Below are 27,565 nucleotides of genomic sequence, written 5' to 3' on the forward strand. Positions count from 1 at the left end.
CTGCTTGCGTCCACCCCAAGCCCGAGCTGCTCAGGAGCAGCACGCCAGCCCCAGCGGTCCCGATGTGCCACGCAGACCGGCTGCTGGAAGGATCCGAGCGGGTTTGATTCCCACACCCTACCGTATCCCGGGTTTCTGCTCCAGCATGGCGTGGGGCTGAGCCGCTGCAGGATGTGGCCTGGCAAGGCAGAGCCAAGCATCGCCCTGCTGCCCACGCACGTCAGCATCTCCAGCAACTGCTTCCTCCAAAGCCAGAAGATACTGAGTCACCGGCACAGAGCTGCTCGGCTCATCCCCTCGCCCTTTGCAGACAGAGGTACCGCGGGCACGTTTACAATACAGGGCCCAGCAGAAGCGGCAGCAGAAGCTTCAGGACAGGGATGGATGCCGCGGCCACCAGCCCCCAGCCCACTCCGGGAGAAAAGCAGCGCTTCCCGCAGCCCGGCAGCAATCCACGCCGTGCCTCGTCTTTCGTGGGCTTTAATCACAGAGATGGGTATTGCAGTTAGATGTCGGCTCGCTATGAGGAAGGAGAGAGCTGTGGAAGAGCCGAGCATTGGGGCTGACCAAGGGTGAGCCGAGCCCACCGTGGAGCAGGGAGGGTTTAGCAGACTGGTCCCAGCTGCCTGCAGCACACAGCAGCCCCGATGCCCAGACAAACCCCGCTGGATGTCAATCTTCTATAAAGTCCCCAAAAGTCCCCAAAGTGCCAATACAGAAAGTTTCCCCTTCCCAGATCACACACACAGGGTCCAGGGGAGAAAACAAAGCAGCTTTTCCCATTTTCCCAGGAGCGGGCCAGCTTTGCAGGGGGTTAGTGCCTGGGGCATCCACCCTGTCCCTGCTCCAAGCACCATGAAATCATCCACCAGCACCCTGAGACACGGCGAGGTGACAGCACCCATCACCCTCCCATCCCAGGCTGGCTCCCCTCCCCTCCCTTTGCTTCTTCTTTTTAAGAGAACAATTGAACTTTAGCCTTTTTATCATCGTTTTTATCCCCGACCGCAGGGTTGCTGCATCCTCCCCGGCTCCTAACCCCTCCTGTCCCATCTTACCCATGAGAGGGGACCGACCCCCGGCCCCCAGCCGAATTACCGCAGTCCCCGCAGGACAAGGGTGCCTCGTGCCGGGCACTCGCTTGCCAAGGGGGGGGGACGTTTGCCTGCGTCCCCTGACGTCACCCTGCGTCGGGAAATGAATGTGGATTTCAACATCCTTCAGTTCATCAGCTGCTTGTTTCAACATCCCCACGGTAAACCCTCAAAAAAAGCACACCCTGTCACTCCCTCGCAATCTTCCTTCTGCTAACTCCGCTTTCTCCAGAGGAGTATTGTCACTTCCAAATAAATATTTATTATGCAGGTGTCTAGGGCTTCCCACCTCCTCTGCTTTCAGCTGCACTGACACCATAGCTCTGCTGAGCGCCCAGATGTCAGCTGGTAACAGCTCCCAGAGCATTTCTGCCGCCTCCTTTGAGCCTGGCGTTCAAATAACTTCTCAAATCTTCCCACTAACCTCAGCAGGAACACCCTGGTTAAGAGACATCTCAGAGCAAGCAGACGCAGGGGGTGAAGCATGAAAAAGCGGTGCCGGGAGGGAGCCTTCCTCAGGCTTTTTCTCTCTGTGAAGTCATTGACAGATAGAGGGGAATGCGAAGTCCAAAGCCAAGGACCAGTCCTGCAGGACAGACCCTCCCCAGCCCTGCTACCACAGGTGTGGAATAAAGACTTTCTGGGCAACATCTGCTCCTTCGTGCCAAACCCAGAGATTCTTGGTGTCCTCTGCATCCCCTGAGCAAAGCTCCTTGCAGGGAAAGACTCCCAGCACTGGAGCATTTTCCTTCAGCTCACGGGCTTAAAGAAGTGTCTACAAGGCACCAGCACGTTGGACTCCTTGGCTTTGGAAATGCAATCCCAGGTCCCGGACTCCAGAGCTGCACAGGAGATGAGGGGGACAGCCAGGGGACGCAGCCCCTCGCGCAAAGCCTGGGGGGGTCCATCTCTAAGAGAAACTCACCCAGGAGAGCCAGGCCAGGGCAGCCCGCTCGTGCACCTCATGGAGGAAGGCACGGAGGAAGATGGGGCAGCACGAGGCACCAGGGCAGGTGCAGCCAACTCCGTCCTAAAGTCCCGGGACTTGCAAGAACACCTCTGGTTTAAATACGGGGCTGAGCTCTGCGCCCCAACGCGGCCCCAGATTTGTAAGAATTGGGAAAGCCAGAAATAGCTGCAGATGGTGCTGGTTCCCCCAGCAGCGACCTGTGTGAACCCAGCCTCCAGCCCTGGCGAGGGGGGATCCGACGGCTTCATCCCATGCTGCCGCAGGAGAGAAGAGCCTCGCCGGAGCGGACGCAGAGGTTGGCACGGCTGACCGGTCTTTCCTCCCAACGAGCCCGGGCTGGCAGCGGCCGGGGCAGTGCCAGAGCCAGCCTGGTGTGTGCAGGCTCTGTGCAATAGGAAAGCAGCCCGGAGTGGGGCTGCAGGGTGACACTGGTGCTGGATGAGGCCCCGGAGATGAGGAGAGAGCTGCATGGAGCGGGGCTGCAACCCCGCAACGAGCCGTTGCAGCTCTTTGCTCCCTGGAGCATCGCGTTCACCCAACAATGCCAAAGCAAGAAAAAATTAAGCTGCAGAAAGCCAAAGGGAGAGGTGAGGGAGGGCGGGGTGCACACCGCACATGGCTCCAGCCCAAGGAAAATGCCCTGGAATTCACATAAAAGCTGCAGGATTTAATTATCAACTTGCTTTATGGGGCAGGGATGTGCCGGGAGCCTGCCCCTCTCCCCTGGTTCTCCCTTTCACCAGGCTGGACGTTGTCTCCCAGTGCCACCGGCTGGGGTTGGGACTGCAAAAGGAGCCAGAGAGATACTAACAGGTTACAAAACCCTGAGGATTGCCCCGGCCAGACTCTGCCAGTCTGGGACAAGCAGGAGAAAAGTTAATTTTAGGCCATTCGATTTTCATCGAGTCTCTGGGCAGAGCCCAAGGTCCCTGGTTAAACCAATGGGGCTGTATTTGCCCATTAACTTGCCAAGTAGGTACCAGGACCCTCATTCGGCAGGAGGGCTGGGACTCCAGGGTTCCCTTGCTGCTCCTGACCCAGGTTTCTTGCCCAATTTCACGGGGATACGCTGGGAGCACAGAACCAGCCAGCCCCGTGTCCCCGTGGGCCGGCGGCAGCTCGACCCGCTTTTCGGAGAGGACGGGGAAGGGGCCGTGTGCCTGCCGAGCAATGCACTGCCCAATTCTGCAAGAAAACAAGAGCCACCTGCTGTGATAGTTCATCCCAGAGTAATGGTGGGATAGATTTTTAAAATACTCTCGAAAAGAGAGTTTCCTCGTCCTGCCTGCTCCGTGGTGGTACGGGACCAAGTGATGGATTCACCGGCCGTGCTCCCCATCCCATCTCACCCTCCCTGGCTACATAGAAACGGGGGGAAAAAGAGGGAAAAAGAGAAAAGTCCAAAACAGACCAGCTGCAGCACAGAGTGGTTTGACTATGGGAATGGAAACCTTCCCAACCCGCATCCTTGGGCACCCCCGAGCCCCAGCCAAAGGACAACGGGGGCCACAAGAAAAGGGAAAGCAGGAACCCGAGATTTAGTGCTCTGCTGCAACGGGGCAGATGCTCACACCGAGGCCAGCGTGCAGAAAGGACATGGGGGTCCCTGTCCACCCTGGGGACAGCCCAAGGCCACCTCGAGGCACACGGCAAAGGGATTTAGGCATCTCGACTGCCCTTGGGGACATCGCCGGGCTCCTCTCCAGCACAGCCTCCCACCCAGGGTGACGATAAATCTGAGATTGGGAAACACTCAGACACTGCCGCCGACACGGGGACCGTTTTAACAGCCTCGCCTCTCCCCCTCCATCCCTTGTCACCGCTGTCACCGCGTCCCCTTCCTCCCTCCCACCCCTTTCGAATTAGCAGCCATCGACCTCCTCCCCCTGCGGAGCTGACATTAATCCGGCAATGTTTGTTTAACAACAGCTCCCATTGATCTGTAGCCTGATCCCCCAAGTCAATACAGGCTTTCGCCAGGGTCTGGAGTGCAGGATCCGGCTCCAGAGTGGCCCGTCAAGCTAAAACGGCTGCATGGGCTGATAGGATCAGATGCTGTCAGTGCTGCTCTGGGACCCATTAGCTTTAATTAGCTGATGATGCTGTAGAGGCCACATAAAACAATGAAGGGGATTGATCCCTCGTGTAACACTATTGACAGTGGAGCTGCATCTGGGATCAGTTTGGTGCCGGATGCATCTGTAGGGTCTATAAAACCAAGGCCTGTTTTCTTTTTCTTTTTTTTTTTCTTTTTCTTTAATTTTAAAATCCCATAATGGTAGGACTGCCAGTTTAAAAGCAAGAGAAAAAAAAAAAAAAAGAAAAAAAGCCAAAAGTCAACCGCAGGGAGCCCTCTCTGATTCCCGTTGATGGTAAGTTAGGGCACATTTAACCACTTCCACCATCCCTCCCTGCCAAAGTCCCTCGTGTGTATTGCACACGCTGATCATTAAGGCATGCAAGCCTGCTTCCAGGTCACTGTCATTAGCCCCGTTTTAAAAACAAGACGCCAGCTTTCTCCATGTCCTTTGCTCTGAAGGGCACATCAGTCCCCAAACCACCTGCTTTCTGCAAAGCTCCCTCCCTCTGCGCAGTGTCACCCATCACACCTGCAGCGAGGGACCGGGGTGCCACAAGGAACACGCTGCACCAAGAAGGGAACCCAAAAATACCGGGATGCTGCAGGGTGCTCTTTCCTTTTCATCTCCCCCGCCGCAATCATCTGGCTGAGCACCTCCACGTGCCCCCCACGCGCAGCGGGGATTTCCCCTGGGGGACTGAGATGCTGACAGCCAAATGCCTTTACATCCCGGGTACCCCCTTGCGTATGAAGAAATCCCAGGGAGATAAATGCACAGTCATTATGAGCAAGCACAGCCACAGCTCTCAGCGCAGGGAGCACCTCCCCAGACACCTTCCAGCAGCACCGGAGGAATCGCGCAGGTTTCACCGCCCCAAGCTCCCTTCTTTAACCCCCAGCATTTAGCAGACGCAGCACCGCATCCCACCGCCTTGCAAGCCCAGGGATGCAGGTTTTCCCAGCCCAGAAACGAGGGCCAGGAGCCAAAAACTCCCCTGAGCCGTCAGGGAGTCCCCACAAAGCGTGCGAAGAGGAGGATTGACATGGCATCTCTCGCCCCTGCCTCCCAGCAGGCAGCAGAGCCGAGGACCACAGCAGAGCATCCCTGCCCGCAGCAGCTCCTGCCTGCAGAGATCAACCCCTGGGGGTCCCTGGAACCATCTCTCCCCGCCATCCTCACCGCAGCTACAAAAGCTCCCTCAAAACTCCCCGAAAAGGCGAGGCAGATAAAACTCAGCCCCGCAGCCCTCCGGGGAAGGCAGCTCAAAGCTTGAAGGCAGCGGCAGGCAGGACGGCAGGCAGGGCGGCGGGAGCGAGCACGCTGGGGGGGGGAAGCACATGCCAGCCGCCCGGCTCTGACGGCTGACACCCTGGCGTAACACTTTCCAGATGTGGCTGCAGGAAGACAGAAGCAGAGCTGTTCCCTGCTGAGGAAGCTGGAAACGGTCGGAGATAATGTGGAATTCCTGAACGGGAGCCAGGGCCGGCCGGGGCCGGGGCACAGGGACAGCCAGGGAGAGGCAGCGCGCCGGGGCCGATACAAAACTCCTCTCTCTTTTGTGTGTGTGTGTGTGTGTGTGTGTTTTATTTCGGGAACTCTGCATGTAAAAGCCCTTAATTTATACGCTGTGTGGGTTGACGGCTGTACCCAACAAATGGAACATTTTCTCCATACCCTTGTGTGTGTGATAAACAGCCGCTGCGGAGAGGCAGGGAACAGAGCCTTTTTCTTCACCGTGATAAATACGCTCCCAGCAGCTCCGAGTTTCTTGGCTTTGAGATTATTATTTTTTCCTCCTTCTCGAAGGGGGAGGCCTCGGTCCCCTCGCCAGGTATTCTGCACAGCACCCGGCAGGCGAGCGGGGCGGTGGGCAGGGCGGTCGCTGCCGCTGGTCCCTGCCTGCGCTGCCTGACTCGCCTTGACACCTCTTCCTCCCCGAGCGGCGCTGAAGCTGACGTAGTCCCGTTTGCAAACCCCGCTGCCGGTGGCCAACAGAGGAGCTGAGGCCAAAAGCAGCAGGGAGCAGTCCCTGCTCCACACCGGGCATAGACAGGCACCCATCTCATCCCGTCCCGCTGCAGCTCCCTCTCTAAGTGCTGTAGAGGAGGCATCCCATGCAGGGTGATGATATAGGACTCACCCCGTGCAGGGTGATGATATAGGACTCATGCCACGCAGGGTGATATAGGACTCACCCTGAGCAAGGTGATACGGGAGGCACCCACTTGCATGCCCATCTCTCAGCTCCCGGGCTGCTCAGCGAGGAGCTGCAGGTACTACCGTAAGACAGGTTTTGGAAAGGGTGCTGCTTCAACAAGGGAGGGAGGGAGCAATGAGGGGATCGCTGCAGAAATCCCCATGGACCATCACTCGGAGGGGGGGAACCCAAAGAGGGTGGGTGGGGAGCAGAGGACAATGGGGTACACAGCTTCAGCAAACCCCCAACTTCCAGACAGACATCCCGTAACTGCTGGGCAACCTGGGACAACGTACCCAGCCCCTCCAGTGAGCCCACCCCATCCCACCGCTCCGGCTGCCCCATTCCCACCAGCGGTGCAGCGGCCATCCCAAACCTCACCGGGTCACGGCACCGGGCGGCTCACCAGCAGCAGCCCACCGAGCCACGCCAGCAAGTGGCTTTATGGTCCTCCACCACCCTGTCACCCAGCGAGCCGGGGTGCAGACCACCCAATGACTCCCCTGGCACCATAAAGTCTATCACTGAGCATCTATTATGCAATGGATATAAATATCTATATTATACCTCTGCACGCACATCGCATAACATGACATACATTCGTCTTCGGTAGAATAAAATGCAGAGCTATTTGGGGTGCCTTGTGCAAGGGGGGTAACACTCCCCAGCACGCCGAGCTGCCCCAGAGAGCCTGGGAAGCCGCTGGGCAGGAGCACGAAGCATCCGCAGAGCCGCTGCTCCCAGCAGGGATCTGCAGCACAGAGCCGCTTCCCCCGCCGCCGATGTGTTTGCACAGCCGGTCCTGACGGGAGTCCAGTTAAGCTGGCGATAATGGACTTGCAGCGGGATAAAACGGATGTTTGCCGTGAGCGAAAAAAAGGACCCGAAGCCAGAGACGAGGCCAAAGTCAGGAAATTTGCCTCCGAGTCAGCCATGGCCCACAACATCAGCACTCATGTGCAAAAAAACCAAGAATCACAGTCGGTTTTGCAAAACGAAGCCCTGGCCTGGCTGCAGCGAACAAGTGGGGGGGCCCCCAGTGTACCCCGAGCTGGCTGCCACGTTCACCAGGACAGCCACCGCGCACATTCTCCCCAGCACACCAGGGTGTAACTGGTCCCCAGTAGCCAAAATCTGCCTCTTTGTGCCTCCCGGGGACCCGACGAGGCTGCTGCAGCCGGCGCACAGGTGTCCAAGCCAAGGTTTCAGCTGGCAGAATTTCACCCCATTTTTTCCTCCGGTGCTCCAGGAGGGTGCCGGCGCCGGGGCGCAGGCACGGTGGCACCCACGGCCGTGCCGAGCTGCTCCGTCGGGGCCACTTGCACCCGCTTAGTGCCCAAACTCTGGCTGGCTCCTGGGTGAAAGGAACTTCAGAGAGCTGAAGCCCAGGATGAGAAAACTGGCCTTTCATCCAAAATCGGGGCGAGGGGGGGTCCCATTTCTGGTTAAGGCAGATATCTTGGAAAAACAGCATTTCCTGTGGTATCTCAACACTTTCTTTTCTCAGACAGAGCCATCTGAGAATGGCTTCCAGGGCCGTTGACGGGCTTTGGAGCAGACCCAAGAGAAGAGCAACCACAAGGAATCGGGAGGGTTTCTTGGAGCATCACTCAGGGGTTCGGCTCAGCTGGCACACGGGGCATAAACGGGGCTGGCGCAGGCACGGGCGACACGGGGCAGAGACCGCAGTGACAAAGCACCAACGAGTTCAACCGGGAGCCCTGCAAATGCCTCCATGTTGGCAGCCCATGGAAACTGGGGTATCCCAAATGGGCTGACAGCTATTCCCGTTTGTAATCCAGCCGACGGGGAATTCAGGCATCCATCAGTCCAGCAGCTTGGTATATTAAGTATTTCCAAAAAAAGGCAGTGTCGCTTCAGGCAGTGCGCGGAAAGGCACGAACACACCACACGCCTTGGGTGCAGCACTGGGGAAACCTCGGCGTTGCTGTTTTGCCACCCGTTTCCTTACGGCATTGCTAATATTCCCCAGGCATCTGCAGGAATGGGATGGCTCAAGGGACCATGAAGAGGCTGGGGCACACTTCAGCTCAAGGGATGCTTTGGGGTCCTTCCAGAAGAGCAGCTGGTGGTTCTCCAGTCCAAAACCCCTCCGGTGATGCCTGGGTGACGGCTGAGGGGTCTCCTGCATGCTCTGAGAGGACGGGCATTTCTGCGGTGCTTCCCACCCAGGCGATGCCCAGCCTGTCCCCCGTCGTGGCAGAAAGTCAAGATGGAATAGGCTAAAGAAGGCAAATCCCCCCGTTGTCTCCCAAAACGGCCCCTCGGTGGCCACGCAGGGGCTGCAGCTTTCACCGCAGTCGGTAACACCAAAACATCTCCCAGGAGCCCTTTGGAGAGCTGCGACCAAGCCGGCAGGGAGACCCTGGGAAGCAGCTTGGGAACAGGGACCAGCTCCTGCCGGCCGCTCCTGCCCTTCCCACCCCGTGCATCCAGGGATCTTCACATTGGCACCTACAACCTGCCCCGTGCACGGATCCAGCGCCCTGCTCCCCATCGCTGCAAGGCGCAGCGGCAGCCTCCCCCAGGGCGAGCAGCACCCACCTCCGAGACGTCCCCAGCTGCTCCGGGGATGCCCAACCCGGACGTATTTTCCACAACAGTCACATCTTTATTTCCTTAAGGGACAGGCCACCGGGAACGGCTGCCCCGGTGACATTCTCCCTCCGCTTGGGGCAGCGGGTGGGTGGGCGAGGGCGGTGGGGCGAGGGGGAGGCTAATGAGCAGTGCCACCGGCAGAGGTTACCATTAATGATTTTCCCAACAGATCACACCACTCCCCTTTTAACCTCTGTTAGCGAGCCGAAGTCCTTGAATTATACAGCCGAGCGCACCCACCCCACCTCCCTCCGGCTCTGCCCGTAAAACCCCTCACGCCGGCCGAGCCCCCCGTTTTCCCGCGGGAACGGCAGCCCAGCCTCGCGCCCCAGCCGCTGCCACCGCCGGCATCCCGAGATGTCGAAAGGCAGTAAAGCTGATGCTGATGGGCATGAAGGTCAGCGGAGAGGGAAGGTCGTCTCCGGCAGCGGAGCCGGCCGCCCCGCGGGCAGCAGCGACCGCCGTGTGCCCGCTCTGCCGGCCCTGCCTGCGCCAGGGCATCCCTTCCCAAAGTCTGTCCTGGGGGTTTGGTTGAGCAGAGCTCAGATAAACCTTGTAAATGCATCGTTGGGGGAACACGAGAGAAAAGCAAACCCATGGCTGTGTTTACCCTGAGCAGCGCTGCCGGCACCTCCAGGTCCCAATGCTCCCCTTCCCTGCCGGCATTTCCACCGTGAAAGCCAAAGAGGTTGGTCGTCATCTGCTCTCTCACCTCTCTCCAGGGAAAGCGTGGGGCTCTGGCAAGCTCCCGGTACAACGGGAGGAACAGGGATGCTTTTTGCTACAGCGGGGTGTGATTCGGGATGGTTCAGCGCACGGAGATGCACCTAGCACATGCGGTGACCCTTCCAGCCAGTCCTCCCATCCCATTCCTGTTTCACTGCTGGGGGAAACTGAGGCACGGAGGGACCTTACCAGGGCCGAACAATTGCCAAAGACCGACCCATGCTACAGCACTGCCCTTTCCTCCCCACTGCAAAACCCACGCCTGGGCGGCTGCAGCCACCCCCCTTAGCATGAGCCGGCACTGCAGAGCCCGGCGAGGAGAAGGGCCATGCCCCTCGGTGCTGCTCCCTGACCAGCTGCGGACAGGCCAGCACCGTGCCCGCGTCTCTCATCTGCTTTGCCCCTTGTTTCTGCCTGCAGTCTGTACCGAGAAGGTGCAACGCTCACGCACGCCTTGAGGTCTGCAACCCTGCCGCCTGGCCGCGTGCGTGCACACGCGCGTGCAGAAAAGCCGCCCGTAATCTCCTTTACATCTGCTGTTCCTAGCTTGTCCTCACGTGAGCGACCTCGTCGTCTACCAAAGACAAGAGGAGCGATGCAAATTCACTGCCTCGGTTCCTCACCGCTGTCCCCGCACGGCGAAGGCTGGGGTGGACGCACATTCCCAGGGGAGCACGACTCCTTCCCAACTCAAGGTTTGCACGGCAGCCGTGGGGTTTGCAGAGAAGGAGAGGCCGTGATCCAAGCAGGACCTGGCTGGACGAGGGAGAGGAAAACCACACATCCAGGGACACGGGAGTGGGACACGAGGGACGGGAAGGAGCCCGCATCCCGGGCAAGCTGGGCACCGTAAGCTCCAGCCTTGATGTTCTGCCCTTCCCCTTCCCCATCTGTAAATGGGGGGGTTCACCCTCTCCCCTCTGACCTGGGAGCAGAACACAGCCCCTGAGGAGAAGCACAAACCCACCGCGTGTCCCATGCCCCCTCCGACACCTCCTCCCGGCCGGCGTGTGAGCGACGGGGGCTCCAGCCGAGCGGCTGTCGCTTGTGATTTGTGGCGTTAATATTTCAGGGGAGGGGAGGGAAGGGGTGACAACGGCCGGGGAGAGCCAGCTCTTGGAAGTCAACTAGCAGGGTTACAGCTGAAGGCAAAGCAATAACACTGATGGATCTGAGAACCTGGGGTGGCAGTGGCTGGAGGAGGAGGAAAGGAGAGAAGAAAGCAGACAAGGAAGGGTGACAAACAGCATAAATACATCCTGCCTTTACATGAGGTCGCCACCAGCTTGTTACGGCCGTTTCATTAATTAGCCCTATCCTGCACCAGGGAGCGAGCATCGCGCCATCCCAGAAGGGGACCAGGGCTGGCAGGAGAGCCAGGCAGCCACGGGACAAGGCGACGGGTCCCGCTGCTCCCGAGGGGCCGCGCAGCCGCCGTGCTGGGCTGGATCCCCAGCGCTGGGAGCGTTTCCCTGCCAGCCGCTCCGCTGTCGGAGGGTGCCAGCAGCCGCCAAAGCTGCACCCATCCATCCCACGCACCCACGGGCATCTTTTCCTGAGCCTCTTCTTGCTGCCAGGGGGAAGCCGCCGTTCAGCCAGCCCCACTGCCCCCAGCCCCGATAATATCACGACAGCCCCGATAACGCCCCGACAGCCCCAGCCCCCTCCAACCCGGCGGTGGACGGACTCGACAGCCGGAGCCCTTTTTAAGACCTGCAACACTTGAGAAGCTTAACGACAAGAATATCTCGATTATCCGCACCCGGAGCCCTTGAGCAGCCCCTGCTGCTCTCAGGCAGCTTAAAGGATGGGAATTACCGGCGGGGGCACCCCAGACCCCTCCGCGGCATCCCCCGCCTCCGGCTCCCGCAACCGGCTGTGCCTCTCCTTCCGAGGGATGACGAATATCCATCTAAACCCTCCTAATCACCACCCCGGTCTCCTCCCCAGCGCTTTTCACACCTTCCATCAGCAGCGAGGCATGTGCGACTGGCAACGGGCCACAGCCAGGCCCACCGCGGCGCGGAGACGGTAACATTTTGCTGGGAAAAGGGCAATTTAATTATCCTGTCTTCTGTTTCGTGACAACACGGGAACATGCTGCTCAGACACAGAAAGCACCATGCAGGCAAACGGCAATCCTGCCTGGCGCTTCCCGGAGCTGGGTCCTTGCTTCCTGGCTTTCCGCCGGCGGCAAAGAGGGGCTGGGAAAGGCAAGCATATGGAAACGACGGAGTTAAAGCAAAGCCCCAAACCTCCAGGTTTTTCAATTGTCCAAAGAAGCAGGAAAAATGTTTTTGTTGTCCAGCTGCAATGCTTCTTCCGAGCTCAAAGCAAGCGCTGTGTCTCATCTGGGGGTTGTTTGGCCAGCGCAGGTCTATTTTTACAAGGAAAATGGTATTTTGAAGGGGAAGGTCGATCAGAAAAGGAAGAAGTATTAAAAATACTGCAGTCCTCTTTTGGGAGATCAAACTATTCACTGAATCCAGCCAGCCTTCACAAACCGTGTCTGACCTTCCAAAGCACCACTTACCAGCAGATTTACTATTAAAATATATTAAATAATATAAAATATATTAAATAAAATATATTAAAATCCACCCCTTAGCTCTACCCACGGACGAGGAGCGAAGGCAGGAGCGCGGTGTCTGTCCTGCCGGGTGGGTTGCAGTCAGGACCACGCAGCGAGGCAGCGCTGGCCCTGCTCCGTTCCCCCGGGGACATGGGGGACGGGGACAGAGGATGCTGCCGGGAGCAGCTCCCGTACCATGGGGCGGGCAGGAGAGTGCTGGGGATACTGGTCCTGCCCGGCTGAAGCCCTGCAGCGGCCGACCAGGCTCGGTGCACCGGCAGTACGTGTGGCGCGGCGTTTGTTGTGACAGCAGCTCCATTAGCACCGAGAAGCCAAGCCGCCTTCCCAAGGACATGGCGCAGGCACCCTAATTAGTACGTTAATGAAACTCGTTGGCTGGGAGAGAGCAGGTGTGAGAGGATGGAGGGGGAGCTGGCGTGTCGGTGCAGGACAATGGCAGCCCGAGCACCAGGGTGGCTGCACCAAGGGACAGACTGACCACCCGGCTCAGACGCAGGGTAGAGGGATGGAGAGCAGCAGGACAGCCCGGCTGCAGCGGGGCACGGCTCCTTCTCGCTCCTCTGGCCGAGCAAGGTCCTTCCAAGATCCCCAAGTGCCGCTGGCGCTTGCACGGCGAGAGCTGCAGGGACAGTAAATAAGCCTGAGAGGGAAGAAAGGGACTTTCCAGATAGGAGAGTTGTCTTCACGTCACAGGGGAGAGAAGGACAAAACAGATTGGTGTGGGGCACGCAAATGGGGCAGGCAGTGTGCCGGCTCAGTCGGGGAGCGCTGCCTCGGTCCCTACAGCAATGCCGTAGCCCCCCGAAATCCCTGGCACTAGGAAGTTCCCACGCCCCGGTGCAAACCCAGCGACGATCTCGGCGACGAGCTGGTGTGTCCCGCGACATGGGAAATGACCTGGCAGCCTGGCTTACAAACAGGCGACAAAGCAGAGAGTTTTGTGTCTACCCAGGAGGGCTGGTGGTGGCACCTTGGGGACACCAGTCCCGCTCCCCGGCCAGCGGGCTGTGTGCCGCAGAGCCCCAGCGACGCAGGAGAGCCCCGGGAGCTTTCCTCCAGGGTCCCCTTAAGAAGCAACTTGCGTTCTCACAGATCCCCCTGCTTTAATTTTCACTCCCTTCCCCACATCCAGCAGCAGAACGCTCAGCAGCTCCCGGCCCCAGAGCCGCACGCAGCCCCTCGCTGCAGGTCAGGAGCGATAACAGACCGCGAAGCCGCTTTGGAAGTCCCCGATGCGACAGAGGAGGCCCTATAGCGAATGCCTGATACCAGGCTGGGTGACAAAAGGCATTTCTCTCTCTCGGAGAAATCTGTTCCCCCACGCCTGTTGGGGAGCAGCCAGGGCTCTGCTTTTTGCAGCGCCGGCCAGCCTTGCATCAGCTCAGCTCCCCGAGGAGCAGCAACGGCTATCCCCCCCTCTCCTCCTGCTTCGTCTTTCCTACAAGCGATGACTCACGAAGCACTCGCGGGGCTGCGCCATCCCCAAAGCACGCACGCAGCAGCCCCGGTGCCCGGTTATCACCGCCCCGGCGAAGGACGGGTTAAGCCGGCCCCGCGTTGCCCCATCTCCAGGCGGGGTGCTCAGCCGGGCAGCGATGGGTGCCGCCGGGCAGGTGGGACCCCGGCACCCCGAGCACCGGGCTGGCTTGTGCACAAGCTTACATTAACCGGCTCTGATGGCTTCTTCGAAACAGCCGCCGCGGGGAAAGCCCCAGCTGGGTTCACCTGCCCCTCGCCGCGGCGGTGGCGGCAGCGGGGGGGCCGTGGGGGTAACGGTCCTGCGAGGCCACGGTTGGGGTGACCGTCGCCTGACCCCCCCCCCCGTGCTGGCTCGGGGTCAAACTGACCAAACACCTGAGCAGGGCTGATGGTGGCCAGAGGGGCTGGCGATGCAGCCGGCCGCACGCTCCACCTGCTCCCCGAGCTGTGCTGAACCCGGGTCAGCACCCATCCGAGCCCTCCCCGGCCCCCCAACACAGTCCCGGGGCATCATCGGGGCCAAGCCCACTCACAGGCTAAAGCAGAGACCCCCCCCAGACGGCACCATCCCAACCTCCTCTCCCTCAGCAATTTGCACATGGGCTTTAATCAGATGCGCATCCCCCACCACCACCGCTGCTGCATCCCACGGGACGTGCAAGGTGCAGCATGGAAACCAAATGTCCTGGCATTTAGGGTGATGCCAAGTCAACCCCTGGGCTCGAGGCACACAAGGACCGAGGAGAAGCCGGTTCCCCCCTATGGTGCTCGGCTGTGCCTGCCAGGGGGACCCCGCAAAAGGGGGGACCCCAACCTGCAGCCCTGCACGGCTCACAGACACGTCCCCGCACCGGAGTCCATCTGTGCCGCTGCCCGCTCCGGCTGAGCATGGAGATCACAGCGCGTTTGCACACAGGTGAGCAAGGAGGAACACGCTCATCTAACTCATCTCTCCCGTCTGTCTGCAAAAACACGGCCACGCACATCCCTAAGAGGTGTCTGAACTGGAAATGAGCAACAAGAGTCCAGACTTCAAGGATGTTGACATTCGATGTCATTTGGGATGTTTTTCTTAATCAGGTCCATTGTCAACACTCAAAAATGCGCCTCTGACACTCTGGGGATGCTTATTCCTGACGCTCTCTCAGGAGCAGCAAAAATGCAGATGATTCAGCTCCAAAATTATCGACAGTGGGATGTAAGGCTCCAAGCAGATCTCTGGCTATTCCTGGGCAAAAGCTCAAAGCCGCCTTTGCTTCTCTCTCCTCTTCTTGAAATCATCAGAGAATATATTCCCTTTTTTTTTTTTTTTTTCCTTTTTTTTTTGCTATGAATACATTCTTGTCCCTCCCAGCCCTGCAAGAAGGGAACGGAGCAGGAGCTCTCAGGACAGCTGCCCCGCTCCCCAGGGCTGCGGCCGCTGCCCGTGCTGGCCGGCAGCCCGGCGTGCCAGCGGTGCCAGGGCACACGTATGCCAGGAAGGGCAAACACGACCCCGACAGCCTTTCCCATCTGCTGGGAGGATTTGCACCGACTCACGCCGGGGCTTGGACCACGGCGTGCTGCTGCCGCTGCTATTTTCTGTCTGTTTTCCTAGACATTTACACTTCCTCCCTTCACCCACAAGATGGTTTCCAGGCTTCAGTTCTCTTCCCTATGGCAACAAAAACCCAGCCAGGAAACCTCAACCCACTCACCCGACTCTCACGGGCAAGGGGGATGGGGGGAGCCCCAGCCCCTCCGGGCTGTTCACTTCAGCTGGCCACTAAACTATTTTAAAGCAAAACTTTCGACACTATCATAAACCAAACTTTGCCATATGTGTGGCTCCTCTGGGTCCAAGGCTGTGCAGTCCCCAGGAGCATCACCGGACCCTCAGCGAGAAGGGGGACACCGGGAGAAGGAAGGGACTTGCAGAAATCCCCATTGCACCAGCACCCCAGCCCAGCCAGGGCTGGATCCGCTCGGCTGCTGGGCTGGAGCGTGGGACAGATGCTGCAGCCACCCCGCTCCAACAGCAGGTACACCAGGGATGCTGCACGATGCACTCACTTCTCCTAAACTACCAAATTTGTTCGTCAGGGAAAGGACAGGGCAAAGAGTGGGTGTCAAAGAGGAAAGGGTGAGGAAGGATAAGAGAGCAAACAAATCATATCAATTCAAATCAAAACAGGCCACGGAAATGATTGCACTTAAGCTTTTCACGCCTGGCTAATTTTTTTATTATTCAAAGAAATTCCTGTTTTTGTTTTGCCTCCTCGAAGGAAGAACCAGAGGGGAGAGAGCTCCTCCAGCAATCCCAGATAATAACCACCGCGGAAAAAAGGCTTCCTGCTCAAACAATGGGAGACAATTAGCACGCGCCCTGGTGCAGGAGCATCTTTTAATCTGCCCTGCCTTGTCAAAACAAAAAAAAAACACTTCGAGGGAAAGAAGGCAGCAATTAGGTATTTATTTGGGGTCGGAAAGCCACACTGCATCGCACGCTTTGCTGCCGCAGCAAAACGGCGACATTGCAGGATCTCCGGGGGAAACCGGGCCGGGGATGCTCCAAGGATGCCGGGCGAGTCCGAGCAGCAAGGACACGCTGCACCAGGCAGGATGCAAGGCGGCCTCTGGGCTCACGACCACATTCGCATCCCTCGTTTCAGCTGCGTTTCTGCTCGGGACTGCCCAGCAGCAACGGAGGAGGAGTGAACTCTGATCAAGCTCAGGCTTCTGCAAGACTTTGGCATGTGTCTTTGTTTTTTCACGGTGCTCCCACGCAGGTCACATAAAGCCACCCATCAGCCTTAGAAGGACCTTCTCCCTCCAGGATGGCTCTCAGACGCCAGCGGAGGGCTGAAGCCCTTCAATGAGCCACCACGCAGCATCCGAGATGCTTCTCCGGCCACTCAGCCCGGTGCCGAGGCCGCCCGAGGAAGAGCAGCCTTCCTCCCGCACCAGCCGCTGCTCCTTTAACTCCGCTGTCGGAGGCTCTGGGAGAAAACACCCGCGCTGAAAATCCAACTGTGCGTCATTCAGCTCTCATTTTGATTGTTAAAAATTCATTAATGAGAGCAGATTGGTATTATATCGCTGCCTTAATTAAAGAGGGCTACGGAACAGCATTTTAAATAGCAATGTCATTTTCTAAATGACACAGCTACATTATAAAGAAAAATACTTAAACAGAACTTGAAACCAAGCCGGTTTCTTCTGATGGCAGGGCTCATTTTGGCTTAAATTTTTAATCTGCTCGTGAAATATTTACGGGCAAGGAAAGGGGTAATGTTTCTCCAGGTGTACGGTTCCCCTCCTCCAGCCCCGTCCCCCGCGAGGCTGCTGCGGGAGGAAGGCTTCGCCACCCAGGGAAGCTGCTTCTCCATCCTCCTCCATGCAGGACCCCACGGCTGCAACCCTTCCCAAGACCCGGGAGCTGCATCGAGCCCCGGGAGACTGAGAGATCCCAAGCCCCACTCAAGTCACTGCTACATCTGCATCCTTTCGCCTAAACCCCACTGGATTTGAGTGGAAAATGTGCTTTTTTGGTGCCTTTCTTGGGCCAAGCATTTCTTCTCCACCAAGGGCAGAGGGATGACCGGGGCTGAGCACGTCCGTGCTTGCAGTGGGTGCCAGCGCCGGCTGGCTGGGTCCCTATAGGCTTGATGGGGAGGCATAGGGATGGGGCATGGGGATGCAGCACGGCTTCAGGCACCGGCCAAAAGCATCCCGCGTCAGGCCATGTTCAGATGCCGGATCTCCCCCTCTCACACACAGATGCCCAACACCTCCCTCCTGCTATTTAAGGTGTTTCATACACAAACCTCCTACAGCCTACAGCTAATTCCACGCATTTAAGAGCACAGATTCCTCCTGTTTTCCATTTAGGAAAAAATCTGGTCACCACTTCAAGTACTGGGGCAGCAAATGAGGGAAGAAAACAGCTTTATATGCCTGGATGCAAATTCCTCTGCAAGGCAGCGTGTCCCCCTCTCCCCCACCCCGCACGGCCGCTCGCCCCCTGCACGCAGCAGCCTGGGAAACTAGTCCCTGCTCATGCCAGCAAGATTTTCCACCAGCATTAGTGGAAATTAGTGGCATTAGTCCACGCCTGCATTTCACCAGCCAGACAGAGTGAACTCATAGAAAAGTCATCCGTACGCCAAGTCCATTGAAACCGGTAGCACCGTGCTTTGGCCACTGTGCTCAGTACAAGCGCGAGGGCAGGGTGAGCCAGAGGACAGGTTGCTCAGAGGCTTAAACTCTGGGATCTGCCTCTCACTAGCTTTTCAGATGACCTTTCAGATCTTAGAGGCGGCCCACCACCCTGCCTCAGTTTCTCTTCTTGCCAAACACCGCTGCCCGTCTCCTTTTTGCAGGCGCTTTTACGGCACCCCCCGGCTGCGGGGGAGCCGGGGCCAGGTGAGCGGGGAGGCAGGGGCTGATGCTACACCCGGCCGTGGGTGCCCGTGGTGCCCCTCACACTCTGCATTTGCACAACAACTTCCAAAAACCCAACGTCACAAGCCCGCAGGGTGGCCTGGCATCGCTGTGTTAGTTTTTTAAAGGCAAAAAATTTGGAAAACCACCAAGAGAGGGGCAACGGCAACTCCTCCGCTCCTCCTTCTCCCTTGCTCTCCACGGGAGGGATGCTTACCTCCATACCCCATGGATCCCCACGGGAAAGTGAAGGGCAGGAGCTGGCACCACAGAGGACGTGCCCAGGGAGGTGACAGCATGCCCAAGGGATGCACACCCCGCTGCAGGAGGGTTCGGTCCAAGCCCTTCGCCATCCGAGCATCCCTCTGCCACCCTCCGCCCCATGTCCCCAGCTCCCATCGCTTCCCCTCCTGTCATGAGAGGGTGAGACTGTCCAGCTGGCTCGCAGAGGATCTGGACAGGCTGTTTAATCAGGGAGAGCGATTCGGCTGTAATTTCTTCTGATAAAGTATTACAGATGCTACATTTCTAGCCATCTGGCAGCAGGCTGCGTTTCCTGCCTCTGCTTCTCGCGCTCTCGGAAGAAGAGCGGAGAGAGGGATCAAAAATTAAGGGCAGGATGACGGGGAGGGCTGTGCTGGGACGGGAAGGGGAACAGGGCAGATATTCCCGTCTCCCATCCCTCCCGATGCCACACTGCCCATCCCACAGGCTGGCAGCCCACAGGCACCGCTCGTTAGAGGATGGGACCAGCGAAGAGCATGTCAGTGGCCTCAGGAAAAGCAGAGCGAGTGGGGCTGGAGCTGTTAAAAGCCAGGCTGTCCCTGGGCAGGGCAGGGACAGAGCCCCCGGACCATCCTCCTCAGCTGGAAACCCATCCCGGCGGGATGAAGCCCCTTGTCCCCGGCTGCCCCGTCCTTCAGCCCCAGCACAAGCACCAAACCCTCGATCCCAATCACAGCATCGGGGAAAGCATCTGCACCCATGCTAATCAGACCGGGGAGAGCCCAAAACCACACTCAGCAGAGTCCATCCAGCCACACAACCTAACGAGTAATTTACCACGAGACGAGCAATCCGTCAGTGCGGGGGGAGGCTCTGCAAACAAAAGGCAGCTCGCTCAGATTTACCAGAGCCCGAGCAGAACCGTCGCAGGGTTCAGCGCATTAAAAATAACTGAAGGGAAGGGCTCGCACTTCATTACTTTCGACAGAACTGGGTCTTGGTCACGCCAAGTATCTGCTGGGGAGCAATCATGGCACCGCACGCCACAGACCTCCCTCATGCCACTCAGGTGTGAAGCCGAAGCTAAACGGGGCCAGGGATGAAAGGGGGCTGCCGGGGACTTTATTTTCCCCTTCTCCCTGACCTGCCGTTGCAAAATGTACAGATCCCTCATGCTCGGCACCCTTTGCATTCCTGGTCCTGCTCTCAGGACCGCATCTCTCCATCCGTGTTTCGGGGAGATGGGGATATAGGTACCCCCATGAGGGCTGGGCAGCACGGCACGAGGCAGCAGCGATGGTTTCGTCGGCAGCACCGGGCTGCAAAAACATGGGAGATGCCTTAGCAGAGGGTGCTGCTGATGCCGGTGGTGGTGCGTGGGATAACCAGCCCCGGTTGAAGTTTCTTCGCGAACCACAGAGAGTTAAAGGCTGGCTGCGGCCCTGAAGCATGAGGTTTATGCATATGTAGCTAATGTAATACAATTATACATTAATATATAACTAACAGTCATGGTAATACAACATTACAGTAGGTAGATTATCCCATCTCCTGTAATTTATTATTGTTATTTGTAATCCATTAGTGTCCAGAGCTGAACCTGGGTCAGAGTGCAGCGTCCTGGCACGCTTTCGCTCGCCCTGGCGAGATGGAAGCCCCTCCTGCTACAGGGCCAAATCCTGCCCCAAGCTCCTGCGGCAGCAAGTCCTGCGCAGAGACCTGCCTCCCCGCTGGGACCCCGCTGCCAGGGCTTGGGGTCCCTGGTGGGACACGTCCACCGACACTGGGTGAAGCCACAAGGCTTTGCCCACCCAACACTCCCCCATGCCCTGCCCCAAAACGCTGGGGCCAAACGGGCTAAGGGGCTCAGCAGGTATCTGGCAGGGGTATCTGGCAGGGGTATATCTGGCAGGGGTATCTGGCAGGGGTATCTGGCAGCCCCGGGGCCGGGCCACCGCCTCGCCATCACTGCAGAGCCATTCCAGTTGCCTTCGAGGGGAAGGAACAAAGCCCAACTGGTTTCGCACAGCCACCAATTAATCTTGATCGACACCACCCTCCATAGTGAGTCATCCACCCGAAGTCAATTTACATTTTTATTAAATCACACAGGAAAATTAGAAGCGTTATTACTTCCCTCCAATTCAATACGTGTTCTGTGTTCCCCCACCATTCACCGTGTGGGAAAACATCCTGGCATCTCCGGTTTAACCGTTTCTTCCCAGCACTCCCCGCCCCAAAGCATCCCTTTTGCGTAGCCTGGAAATAAATCAGGCCGGCCTTTGCAGGAGGGGAGCAGGAGAGAAATCAGATACCTCAAAAGAAAGCAAAACAGCCGGCGATGCCGCTACCCGGGGAAGGAGGACCCCAAAAGCAAACGGCGGCAGCCCCCAGCACGGTGCATCCCTGGACACAGCAACGCGTGCCGCGGGCAGCCCCACTGATCCGGACCCTGGAGGGACCCCACCAGCTCCAACCTGCTGCTCTGCTCCGCAGGGACAGATCCTCCGGCTCGTGCAACCGTCGCAGCCCTTGGACAAAGCTGGATCTGCCCCGGGAAGTTCATTGGGAGGGAAAGGCAGATCCGTATGCAGCGCAGCAGCCGGGCGATCAATACACATTTATATCCATCCTTAAACCCATCCCATTCTGCCATGTCTGCTGCGCGCAAGATTATATCATCCTCGCTGCTACAACACAAGCATCTAAATTCGACATCAATTTATTTATGGTCTCCACATGATACAAGTAGATCTGCGAGAGAGCAGGAAATGTATCTTTGGAGAAAGATAAAAACGTGCGTGTGCATGAGCGAGACCAGAGGGCTTCCCCAGGAATAGCTGCGTGTGCGCGTGAATCCGGGTTTGTGGTGCACGCCTCTACGCTTATGTGGCTATTTAGTGGGGTAAAACAAGAGGAAGGTTCTCCTATCACTGCTAGAATTAATATTTACTTGAAGGGAAAGCCCAAAAGCTCCCAGTGGGACCACATCTCCATTCTGCTGGGGACTGGAATGGAGAGTCCTTGCTCTGAAGAGCACTTAATCTGACTGGGTCAGAAAATTATTTCTCAAGGATGAATGCTTCTATGATGGAAGTATTTCCCAAGGATGAACGCTGATTGTTTGTAAAGTCCGATCAATTTGGACCTTATTTCCTGTGGACGGAGCAAGAGGAAGGAGGGGAATTTCCATTTTGCGATTAAATTCCAAAAGTACTGTATTTTTCTCCTAAATAGGGACAAAAGCACGGTTTGAAACCTCTGCACTTCCTGCCAATGGGGAAGACTCCAAATTTCAACCACACTCTTCGCAATTCAATTAGCTGTGTCATAGACAAGGACCGAAAACCGAGCGACTTGCCCGTGGCCGCGCAGGAGGGCGAGCAGAGCCCATGCCTCCCACCACCTCCACGCACCGTGTCCGCGCTCTGATCCCCACCGCTGTTTGCAAACCCGTCGCTGCGACTCTCCAAACTCTTCTGCTTGGAGACATGCATGCTGCTGCATAAAAAGGGGGGTTTCTGGGTGCATGCACGGCTGGTTAGCACAGACAGGGTGCCTGCAAGCTGCCTGCCCCTTGGCATGGTCCAGTGAGCAAAGCAGGCACCGAGCCGGGCACGGCCACGATCCCATTTCTGCCTGTCCACAAAACCCGGCTGCCTGCCCGTGAGCCTTGCCAGGCGCTCAACACACCAGGAGCAGAAAGCTCCCAGGCGCACCAGCTCATGGCTCGGGGATGCTCATGGCACGAGGATGCTCGTGGCACAGGGATGCTCGTGGCACAAGGATGCTCGTGGCACACGGATGCTCGTGGCACAGGGATGCTCGCGGCACGAGGATGCTCGTGGCACAAGGATGCTCGTGGCACAGGGATGCTCGTGGCACACGGATGTTTGCGGCAAGCGGAGCCTTTTGGAAACACGCTGCTGTTGAGCCCCAGCTTTGCAAACGCCCAGCACAGCCCTTCCCGCTTCTCCGGGCTCTCCCCTCGGTCACCTCTGCGCAGATCTGCCGGCTCAGCATGGCAGTGCCTGCCCCCACCCCTACGTCTGGAAGAGAAGCCACGAGCGGAGACGGGAGAGGGAATCCCCTCGCAAGCGAGGTGCGGAGCCCCGCTACGTCCCCACGAGGCACGCTCCTCCTCGGGGGGCAGCCGCAATGCAACTTTGGATTTCCCAGGCTGCCTGAAAAGGGCCTTTCTCGAATTCCTCCAATGCCTGCAGCGCTTCTGAAGTCCTGTTTTTCCACTCCAGCAGCCCCCCCTCCTTGTTTTCCTTCTCCGGCTGCTGACCCAGATTTCATAATGAATGAATCCATGCAGCGCTCTTCAGACTTTAATTATTTTTTCACTTTTTCTCATCATACATTATGCATCAATTAAAAAAAAAAAAAAAAACAACACACCACAGCACAATTAATTTAAGCTTGAATGGTTAACTCCTGCCTATCACTAATAGCAAAAGTGTCTGGAAATTGCAGCTCTTATTTTAGACCTTGCATTAATGTCAGGGATGAAAACAAACAGTTTTTAAGAGGCTGCAGTAGCTTGGCTAAGACAGCAGATGACAGCTAATGTATTTCTTCATAAAAGCTGCTTTTTTTAGGCTATTTACAGCAAAAACCTGCCACGCACCTGCCCCTTCTTCCCCCGCTCTCGCCCACAAGCGAGCTCTGCGCGTGGTTCGGGCAGGATGGCGGTGGGATCCAGCACGACCCCGGGCAGAGCTGCCCGCAGCGGGCAGGCTCAGCCCCACGGCCGCTGCAGCCCCACGGGGTTCGGCCCCCCACGATTCGGTGGGTGCCGACCCCACGGGTCACGCTCCCCGAGTGGGTGACGGCTGGGTTCCCGGGGTGCAAGCCCACGCGCGCGGTGCCTGTCTCCGCGACGCGAAGGCGCTTTGCAAACATTCATGAATGAACGCTCCCGGCAGCCCGGAGGAAGGTTATTATTAGCCGGCCGGGAGGTCTGAGCAGCAGAGAGACTTTTTCCTCTCCGCTCTGTCGGCTCAGCCCCGATGCTTTCAAAGGGTTAGCAGCGAGCTAGCGGAGTCGGTGCAACCCTGGCACATCCCGAGCATCCCTCCCGGGCTGCAGGGAGGACCACGGCTGCAGGGATGCTCCCATCCTGCAGAGACGGACCGGAGCAGATTTAACGCCCCGGCACGGTGACAGCTGATTTTTGGCACAAGTACAGCCATCTCCTCTCAGCGAAGAGGTCCCAACGGATGAGGCGCTTAACCACAAACCTAATTACTGTCCTCCTCCCCGCTCCTCAAGCCTGCCGCTAGCGGAAGGCCGGATTTCCCTGTGCCTCCTCTCCGCTCGCGGCTGTTTCTGCCAGCGCGGTGCTGCCTCAAGCGCGGCGATGGAGCAGCTGCAGAGGGGACCAGAAGCCCACGCTGGCTGGAAATTACGTTAATGGCTGGTTCGTTGGATCGGCGTAAAAGCAAGGGGGTGTCACGAAACAGGCCCTGCTGGGAGAGGCGCAGAGGAGAACGCGGCGGCTCGTTTTCAAATCAGACATCCATCTCTCCCCTCCGCTTCCCAGCCATCGCCTCCTGCTCCGGGAATAGGTGCCTTTGGGCTGGCACGTCCATCCCGCAAAGGGCTCAGCACCCTCTGCAGAGCCCAGCGCCTCACCAAGCCCACTCCAACCCAAAGGGCAGCCACGGCACAAGCAGGACCAGGGGAAGCTCCCATGGGATCCTACCCGGAGCACGGGTGATGCTGGGTGGGGGAGCACCCGGCCAGCTCTTCCCAGTGGAGCTGGGGCAATGGAGGAGCAGGAACAAACTCCTCCCTTCCCCAGAACCGCAGGGACGTCAGTGGAAACTTCCCAGCTCACAACCAGCAGAATGCCGTCTTTTTTCCCAAGGGATAAGATTTTAATCCCTCCAACCCCCAAGCCAGGGAAGCCCCTGAGCCAACCCCCCCCACCGCGGTGGACTCGCAGGGGATGCTGCGGGCTCGGGGGCTCTGCCGGCTGCGCCGACACCTCTCCCTTCCAGAAACGCAGGGCCAGAAACACATCCCTGGCTGAAGACCAACTCTGGACCAATTCTGACCTTTCCAGCTGAAATCCCAGCCCTGCCATGGGCAAAGGCAGCACTGTCCTGATTTAAGGATGGTCAGGATCTGACCATCTATCTGCCAAGCTCTGCTTGCAGCCCTGCCTATGCAAGTCCCTTTGAAAAAAAAAAAAATCAAGACACAAGCAAACACAAAAAGCCCTAATTTGATCGTATTCCTCTGAACTAAAATCACCTTTGACCTAAATTCCCACCCGGGCTGGAATTCAGCCTCTGCAGGCGAAGGATTACGGGAGAAAATAGCCGTGCATGCACGGAGAGACGCGGGCTCCTGCTCCCACCCGGCCCCGGGGTCTCTGCCTCCCACCCTGGGCAGAGGAGAAGGAGGACAGGAACCCCCAGCATGCCCTACCCAGGCCAAAAAGCACTTGGGTGTCTCAATTTATGTAAGCTGGAGTTAATTTCATATTATCATATGATATTAAAGCTGCCTACCTCTCTCTTCCATCCCATGTGCAAAACCTGCGAGCGGAGCTATGGGAAGCATATGGAAAAACATCTCCAAGCACAAACATCCACCTACTGCGTGAGCTGTTGAAAGTTAGAGAGCTATCCAAAAGAGGAGGATCACAAAAGAGGTTTTAACCAAAAGAAAACAGCCTTGTGTATATTTTTTTTTTTCCTCCAAAAACACCCAGAGACTGAAGCTCTGCCTAAACACATGCCTCGCATTTTTGCTACTTCTGGCGGTTTAAAAGGCAGCTCGTAGCGTTCACCAGTTTTGTTATTAAGGTAACAGCCAGAATTATTCCCCCTCTGTCATTAAGAACAGCTTTCCAGCCCCTCTGAGCCAGCCAGGCTCCCGCAGGTGAGGAGGGTTTGGTGGGTGCTCGGGGGGGGTCCGAGCCGACCGCGGGCTGCTCCCGCACCACGGCTCATAACCTCGCTCACCGCCTCGGCCGCAGCACCCTCCGAGTTTGTCAACACCTCTGCGAGAGGTTTCCTGGGGAGAAGGGAGAAAGGAGATTACAAAGTGCTGACAAGCTCACGGGATGTTTTCGAGATGCCCTGCAAGCTGTCAGCCTCCGCTGAGCTTTCTCCCGGGGGTGCAGGGAGAGCGGGGACCCCACGCCAAGCCACGGCACGGTCCCTGCTGGGCAGCGGGAGCGAGCGGCCAGCCCGCCCGGGATGAGACCGTCGGGTCACGCTGGGCTGAGTCACCTGAATCTACCAGTTCTCATCAATCCTTCTGGCAAGAGGAACAAATAATCCTCAGGGAAAGCTGTTTTTGGAGGCTGCTGAATTGTTCTTGGCACTGCTCGGAGAGCTTCAATTCGCTAGAAAATCCCAAGCATTTTAATATAGCCAGAATACTTGCTCGCAGGATGACTAGCCCCACCGCGAAATGGGATCCAGCCCATCGCGGGGACGCTTCTCCGCTGCCTTTTGAGAGGGAAGGATGCCCTGCATCCAGCTGCAACCGGCCGCTTGCTCAGCACAGCCGTGGGTCCCCAGCACGCATCCAGCCCGCCCAAGCGCGGCAATGTCTCCCCCGTCCCCACAGCGCTGCCGGGTGCCATTAGACCGGGTGGTTAATCCTCGCCTCGTCCCCACGCCGCTGTGCCCTTTCCCGGCCGGGAGCAGCCCTGGCCACCTCCCGTATTGACTTTGGCCGGCGGCAGCCGCGTCTCTTCCTTGGGGCCACCTCGCAGGTGGTCAGCCGACGCCGGCAGCCTGTTTTCCCTTGGCCCAGGGGAAAACACCTAATTATTATTTTTTTCCTTTCTTCTATTTTAAGATCCGAGGCCTAAAATTAACTCTGCTCGCACAATGGGCCTCTGAGATTTAATTCCTTTCCCTCCCCCAAAAGCTGACAAAATAAGTTGCCGTTTGCAGCATTTCTACAAACTTCCCAGGCCACGAAAATAAGTAAAAGAAACAAACAGTAAGCACGTGAGGGCCAAACCGTTTTGTCCAGAGGGATTTAAAAACCAGCTGTACCTGCACCAACCCCGCCGCCCACCTACTCGCACCCAGCGAGGAGCCCCAGCCCGAGCCCTCCGAGGGCTCCTCTCCCTCTGCAAAACCTCCACCGCGCTGCGGGTACCGCAGACGCTGCTCAGGTGCTGCTGCTGCTTCTGGGGACCACAGTAAAAAGCCAACAGACGCAAGATCGCCTGCGTGGGCAGCGGTTACCGAGAGCATCACGGCTACGTCTGCCTCCCCCTAAAACGCACGCGGGGATGGAGCAGGCGGAGAGATGCTCAGACTCCAAAGTCCACGGGGTGCAGTTTGCTTTCCCAGAAAAGCAGATCGGAGCCTACGGTGGGATCTGACCCTGCCGTTCCTGAAACCCCAGGTGACTGTTCACCACGTCAACAGGAGCAGAATTAGCCCCCAGCTTTAGTCACAGCCCTGATGCTAACGCACCTCGACTGCGGATGCACGGCTCCACACCTCAGTCTATAAGGTGGGGCAATTGTACGGACCTTGCCCACAGCAAAACAATTAGTTAATATTTGTTAAGTGCCCTGAACTTAATTAATTGCCATTAACTCATTAGCTAGATTTTGACCTCCTAAGCCCAGCTTTAAGCCGTGCCCCGCTAGGCAGGGGCCGGTGTCCTCAGCCGGCTCCGTGCGCGCAGAGCCCTGGCACAGCTCGTCGCACGGGTGTCGGAGCGGCGCTGCCCGTGCTCTGCAGGGCGTTTCTGCACGGCTGCACAAGGCCGGCGAGCCGTGCCGCCGGCACCCTGCCCGGCCCTCCTGCCCTGGGCTCCCAGGGGAGATTTTGGGGCTGTCCCCCGTGGGCGTCCGGCCACACCGCTGAGCGCTGCCCGGCTGCGCGCGCGAGAGCTGCGTGGGCCCGCTGGGGGCTGGGGAAATGGAAGCAAATACCCATCTGGCACTGGATTACCTGCCATATGCTTCCCATACGAACGTGTCTGCCTGCAGCTCGGCGCGAGGGGAGGAGCGCACCTTCCCCTGCGCCCCGTGACGTCCCGCACCCAGCACGCATCCCTCCCCGCGGCATCCTCAGCCGGGCTGGTGCCTGCAAGAAAGCAGCAGGGAGAAAACCTGCCAAGAGTAAGCACGGACACCCATGCCCTCTTCTCCCTGTGTGCATACAC

At 58.0% G+C, this 27,565-nt stretch overlaps 1 protein-coding gene across 2 annotated transcripts in view; it reads right to left on the reverse strand.

Moving 5' to 3' along the window:
- The window catches only part of RXRA (retinoid X receptor alpha), a 117,558-nt gene that overhangs the window by 69,509 nt on the left and 20,484 nt on the right, over positions 1-27,565 (reverse strand). The window contains exon 1 of one of the 2 annotated variants that reach the window (XM_052814697.1): positions 1,059-1,080. The exons of the other annotated variant lie outside the window; for it this stretch is intronic. Within the exon in view, the coding sequence (XP_052670657.1) occupies positions 1,059-1,062 (4 nt within the window). The 5' untranslated portion in view covers positions 1,063-1,080. Of the gene's footprint in view, positions 1-1,058; positions 1,081-27,565 lie in introns of those variants that run through there. 2 annotated transcript variants of the gene reach the window in all.

The sequence above is a fragment of the Harpia harpyja genome, chromosome 19 (assembly GCF_026419915.1).
Source record: "Harpia harpyja isolate bHarHar1 chromosome 19, bHarHar1 primary haplotype, whole genome shotgun sequence".
In the NCBI taxonomy this organism is placed as follows: Eukaryota; Metazoa; Chordata; class Aves; order Accipitriformes; family Accipitridae; genus Harpia; species Harpia harpyja.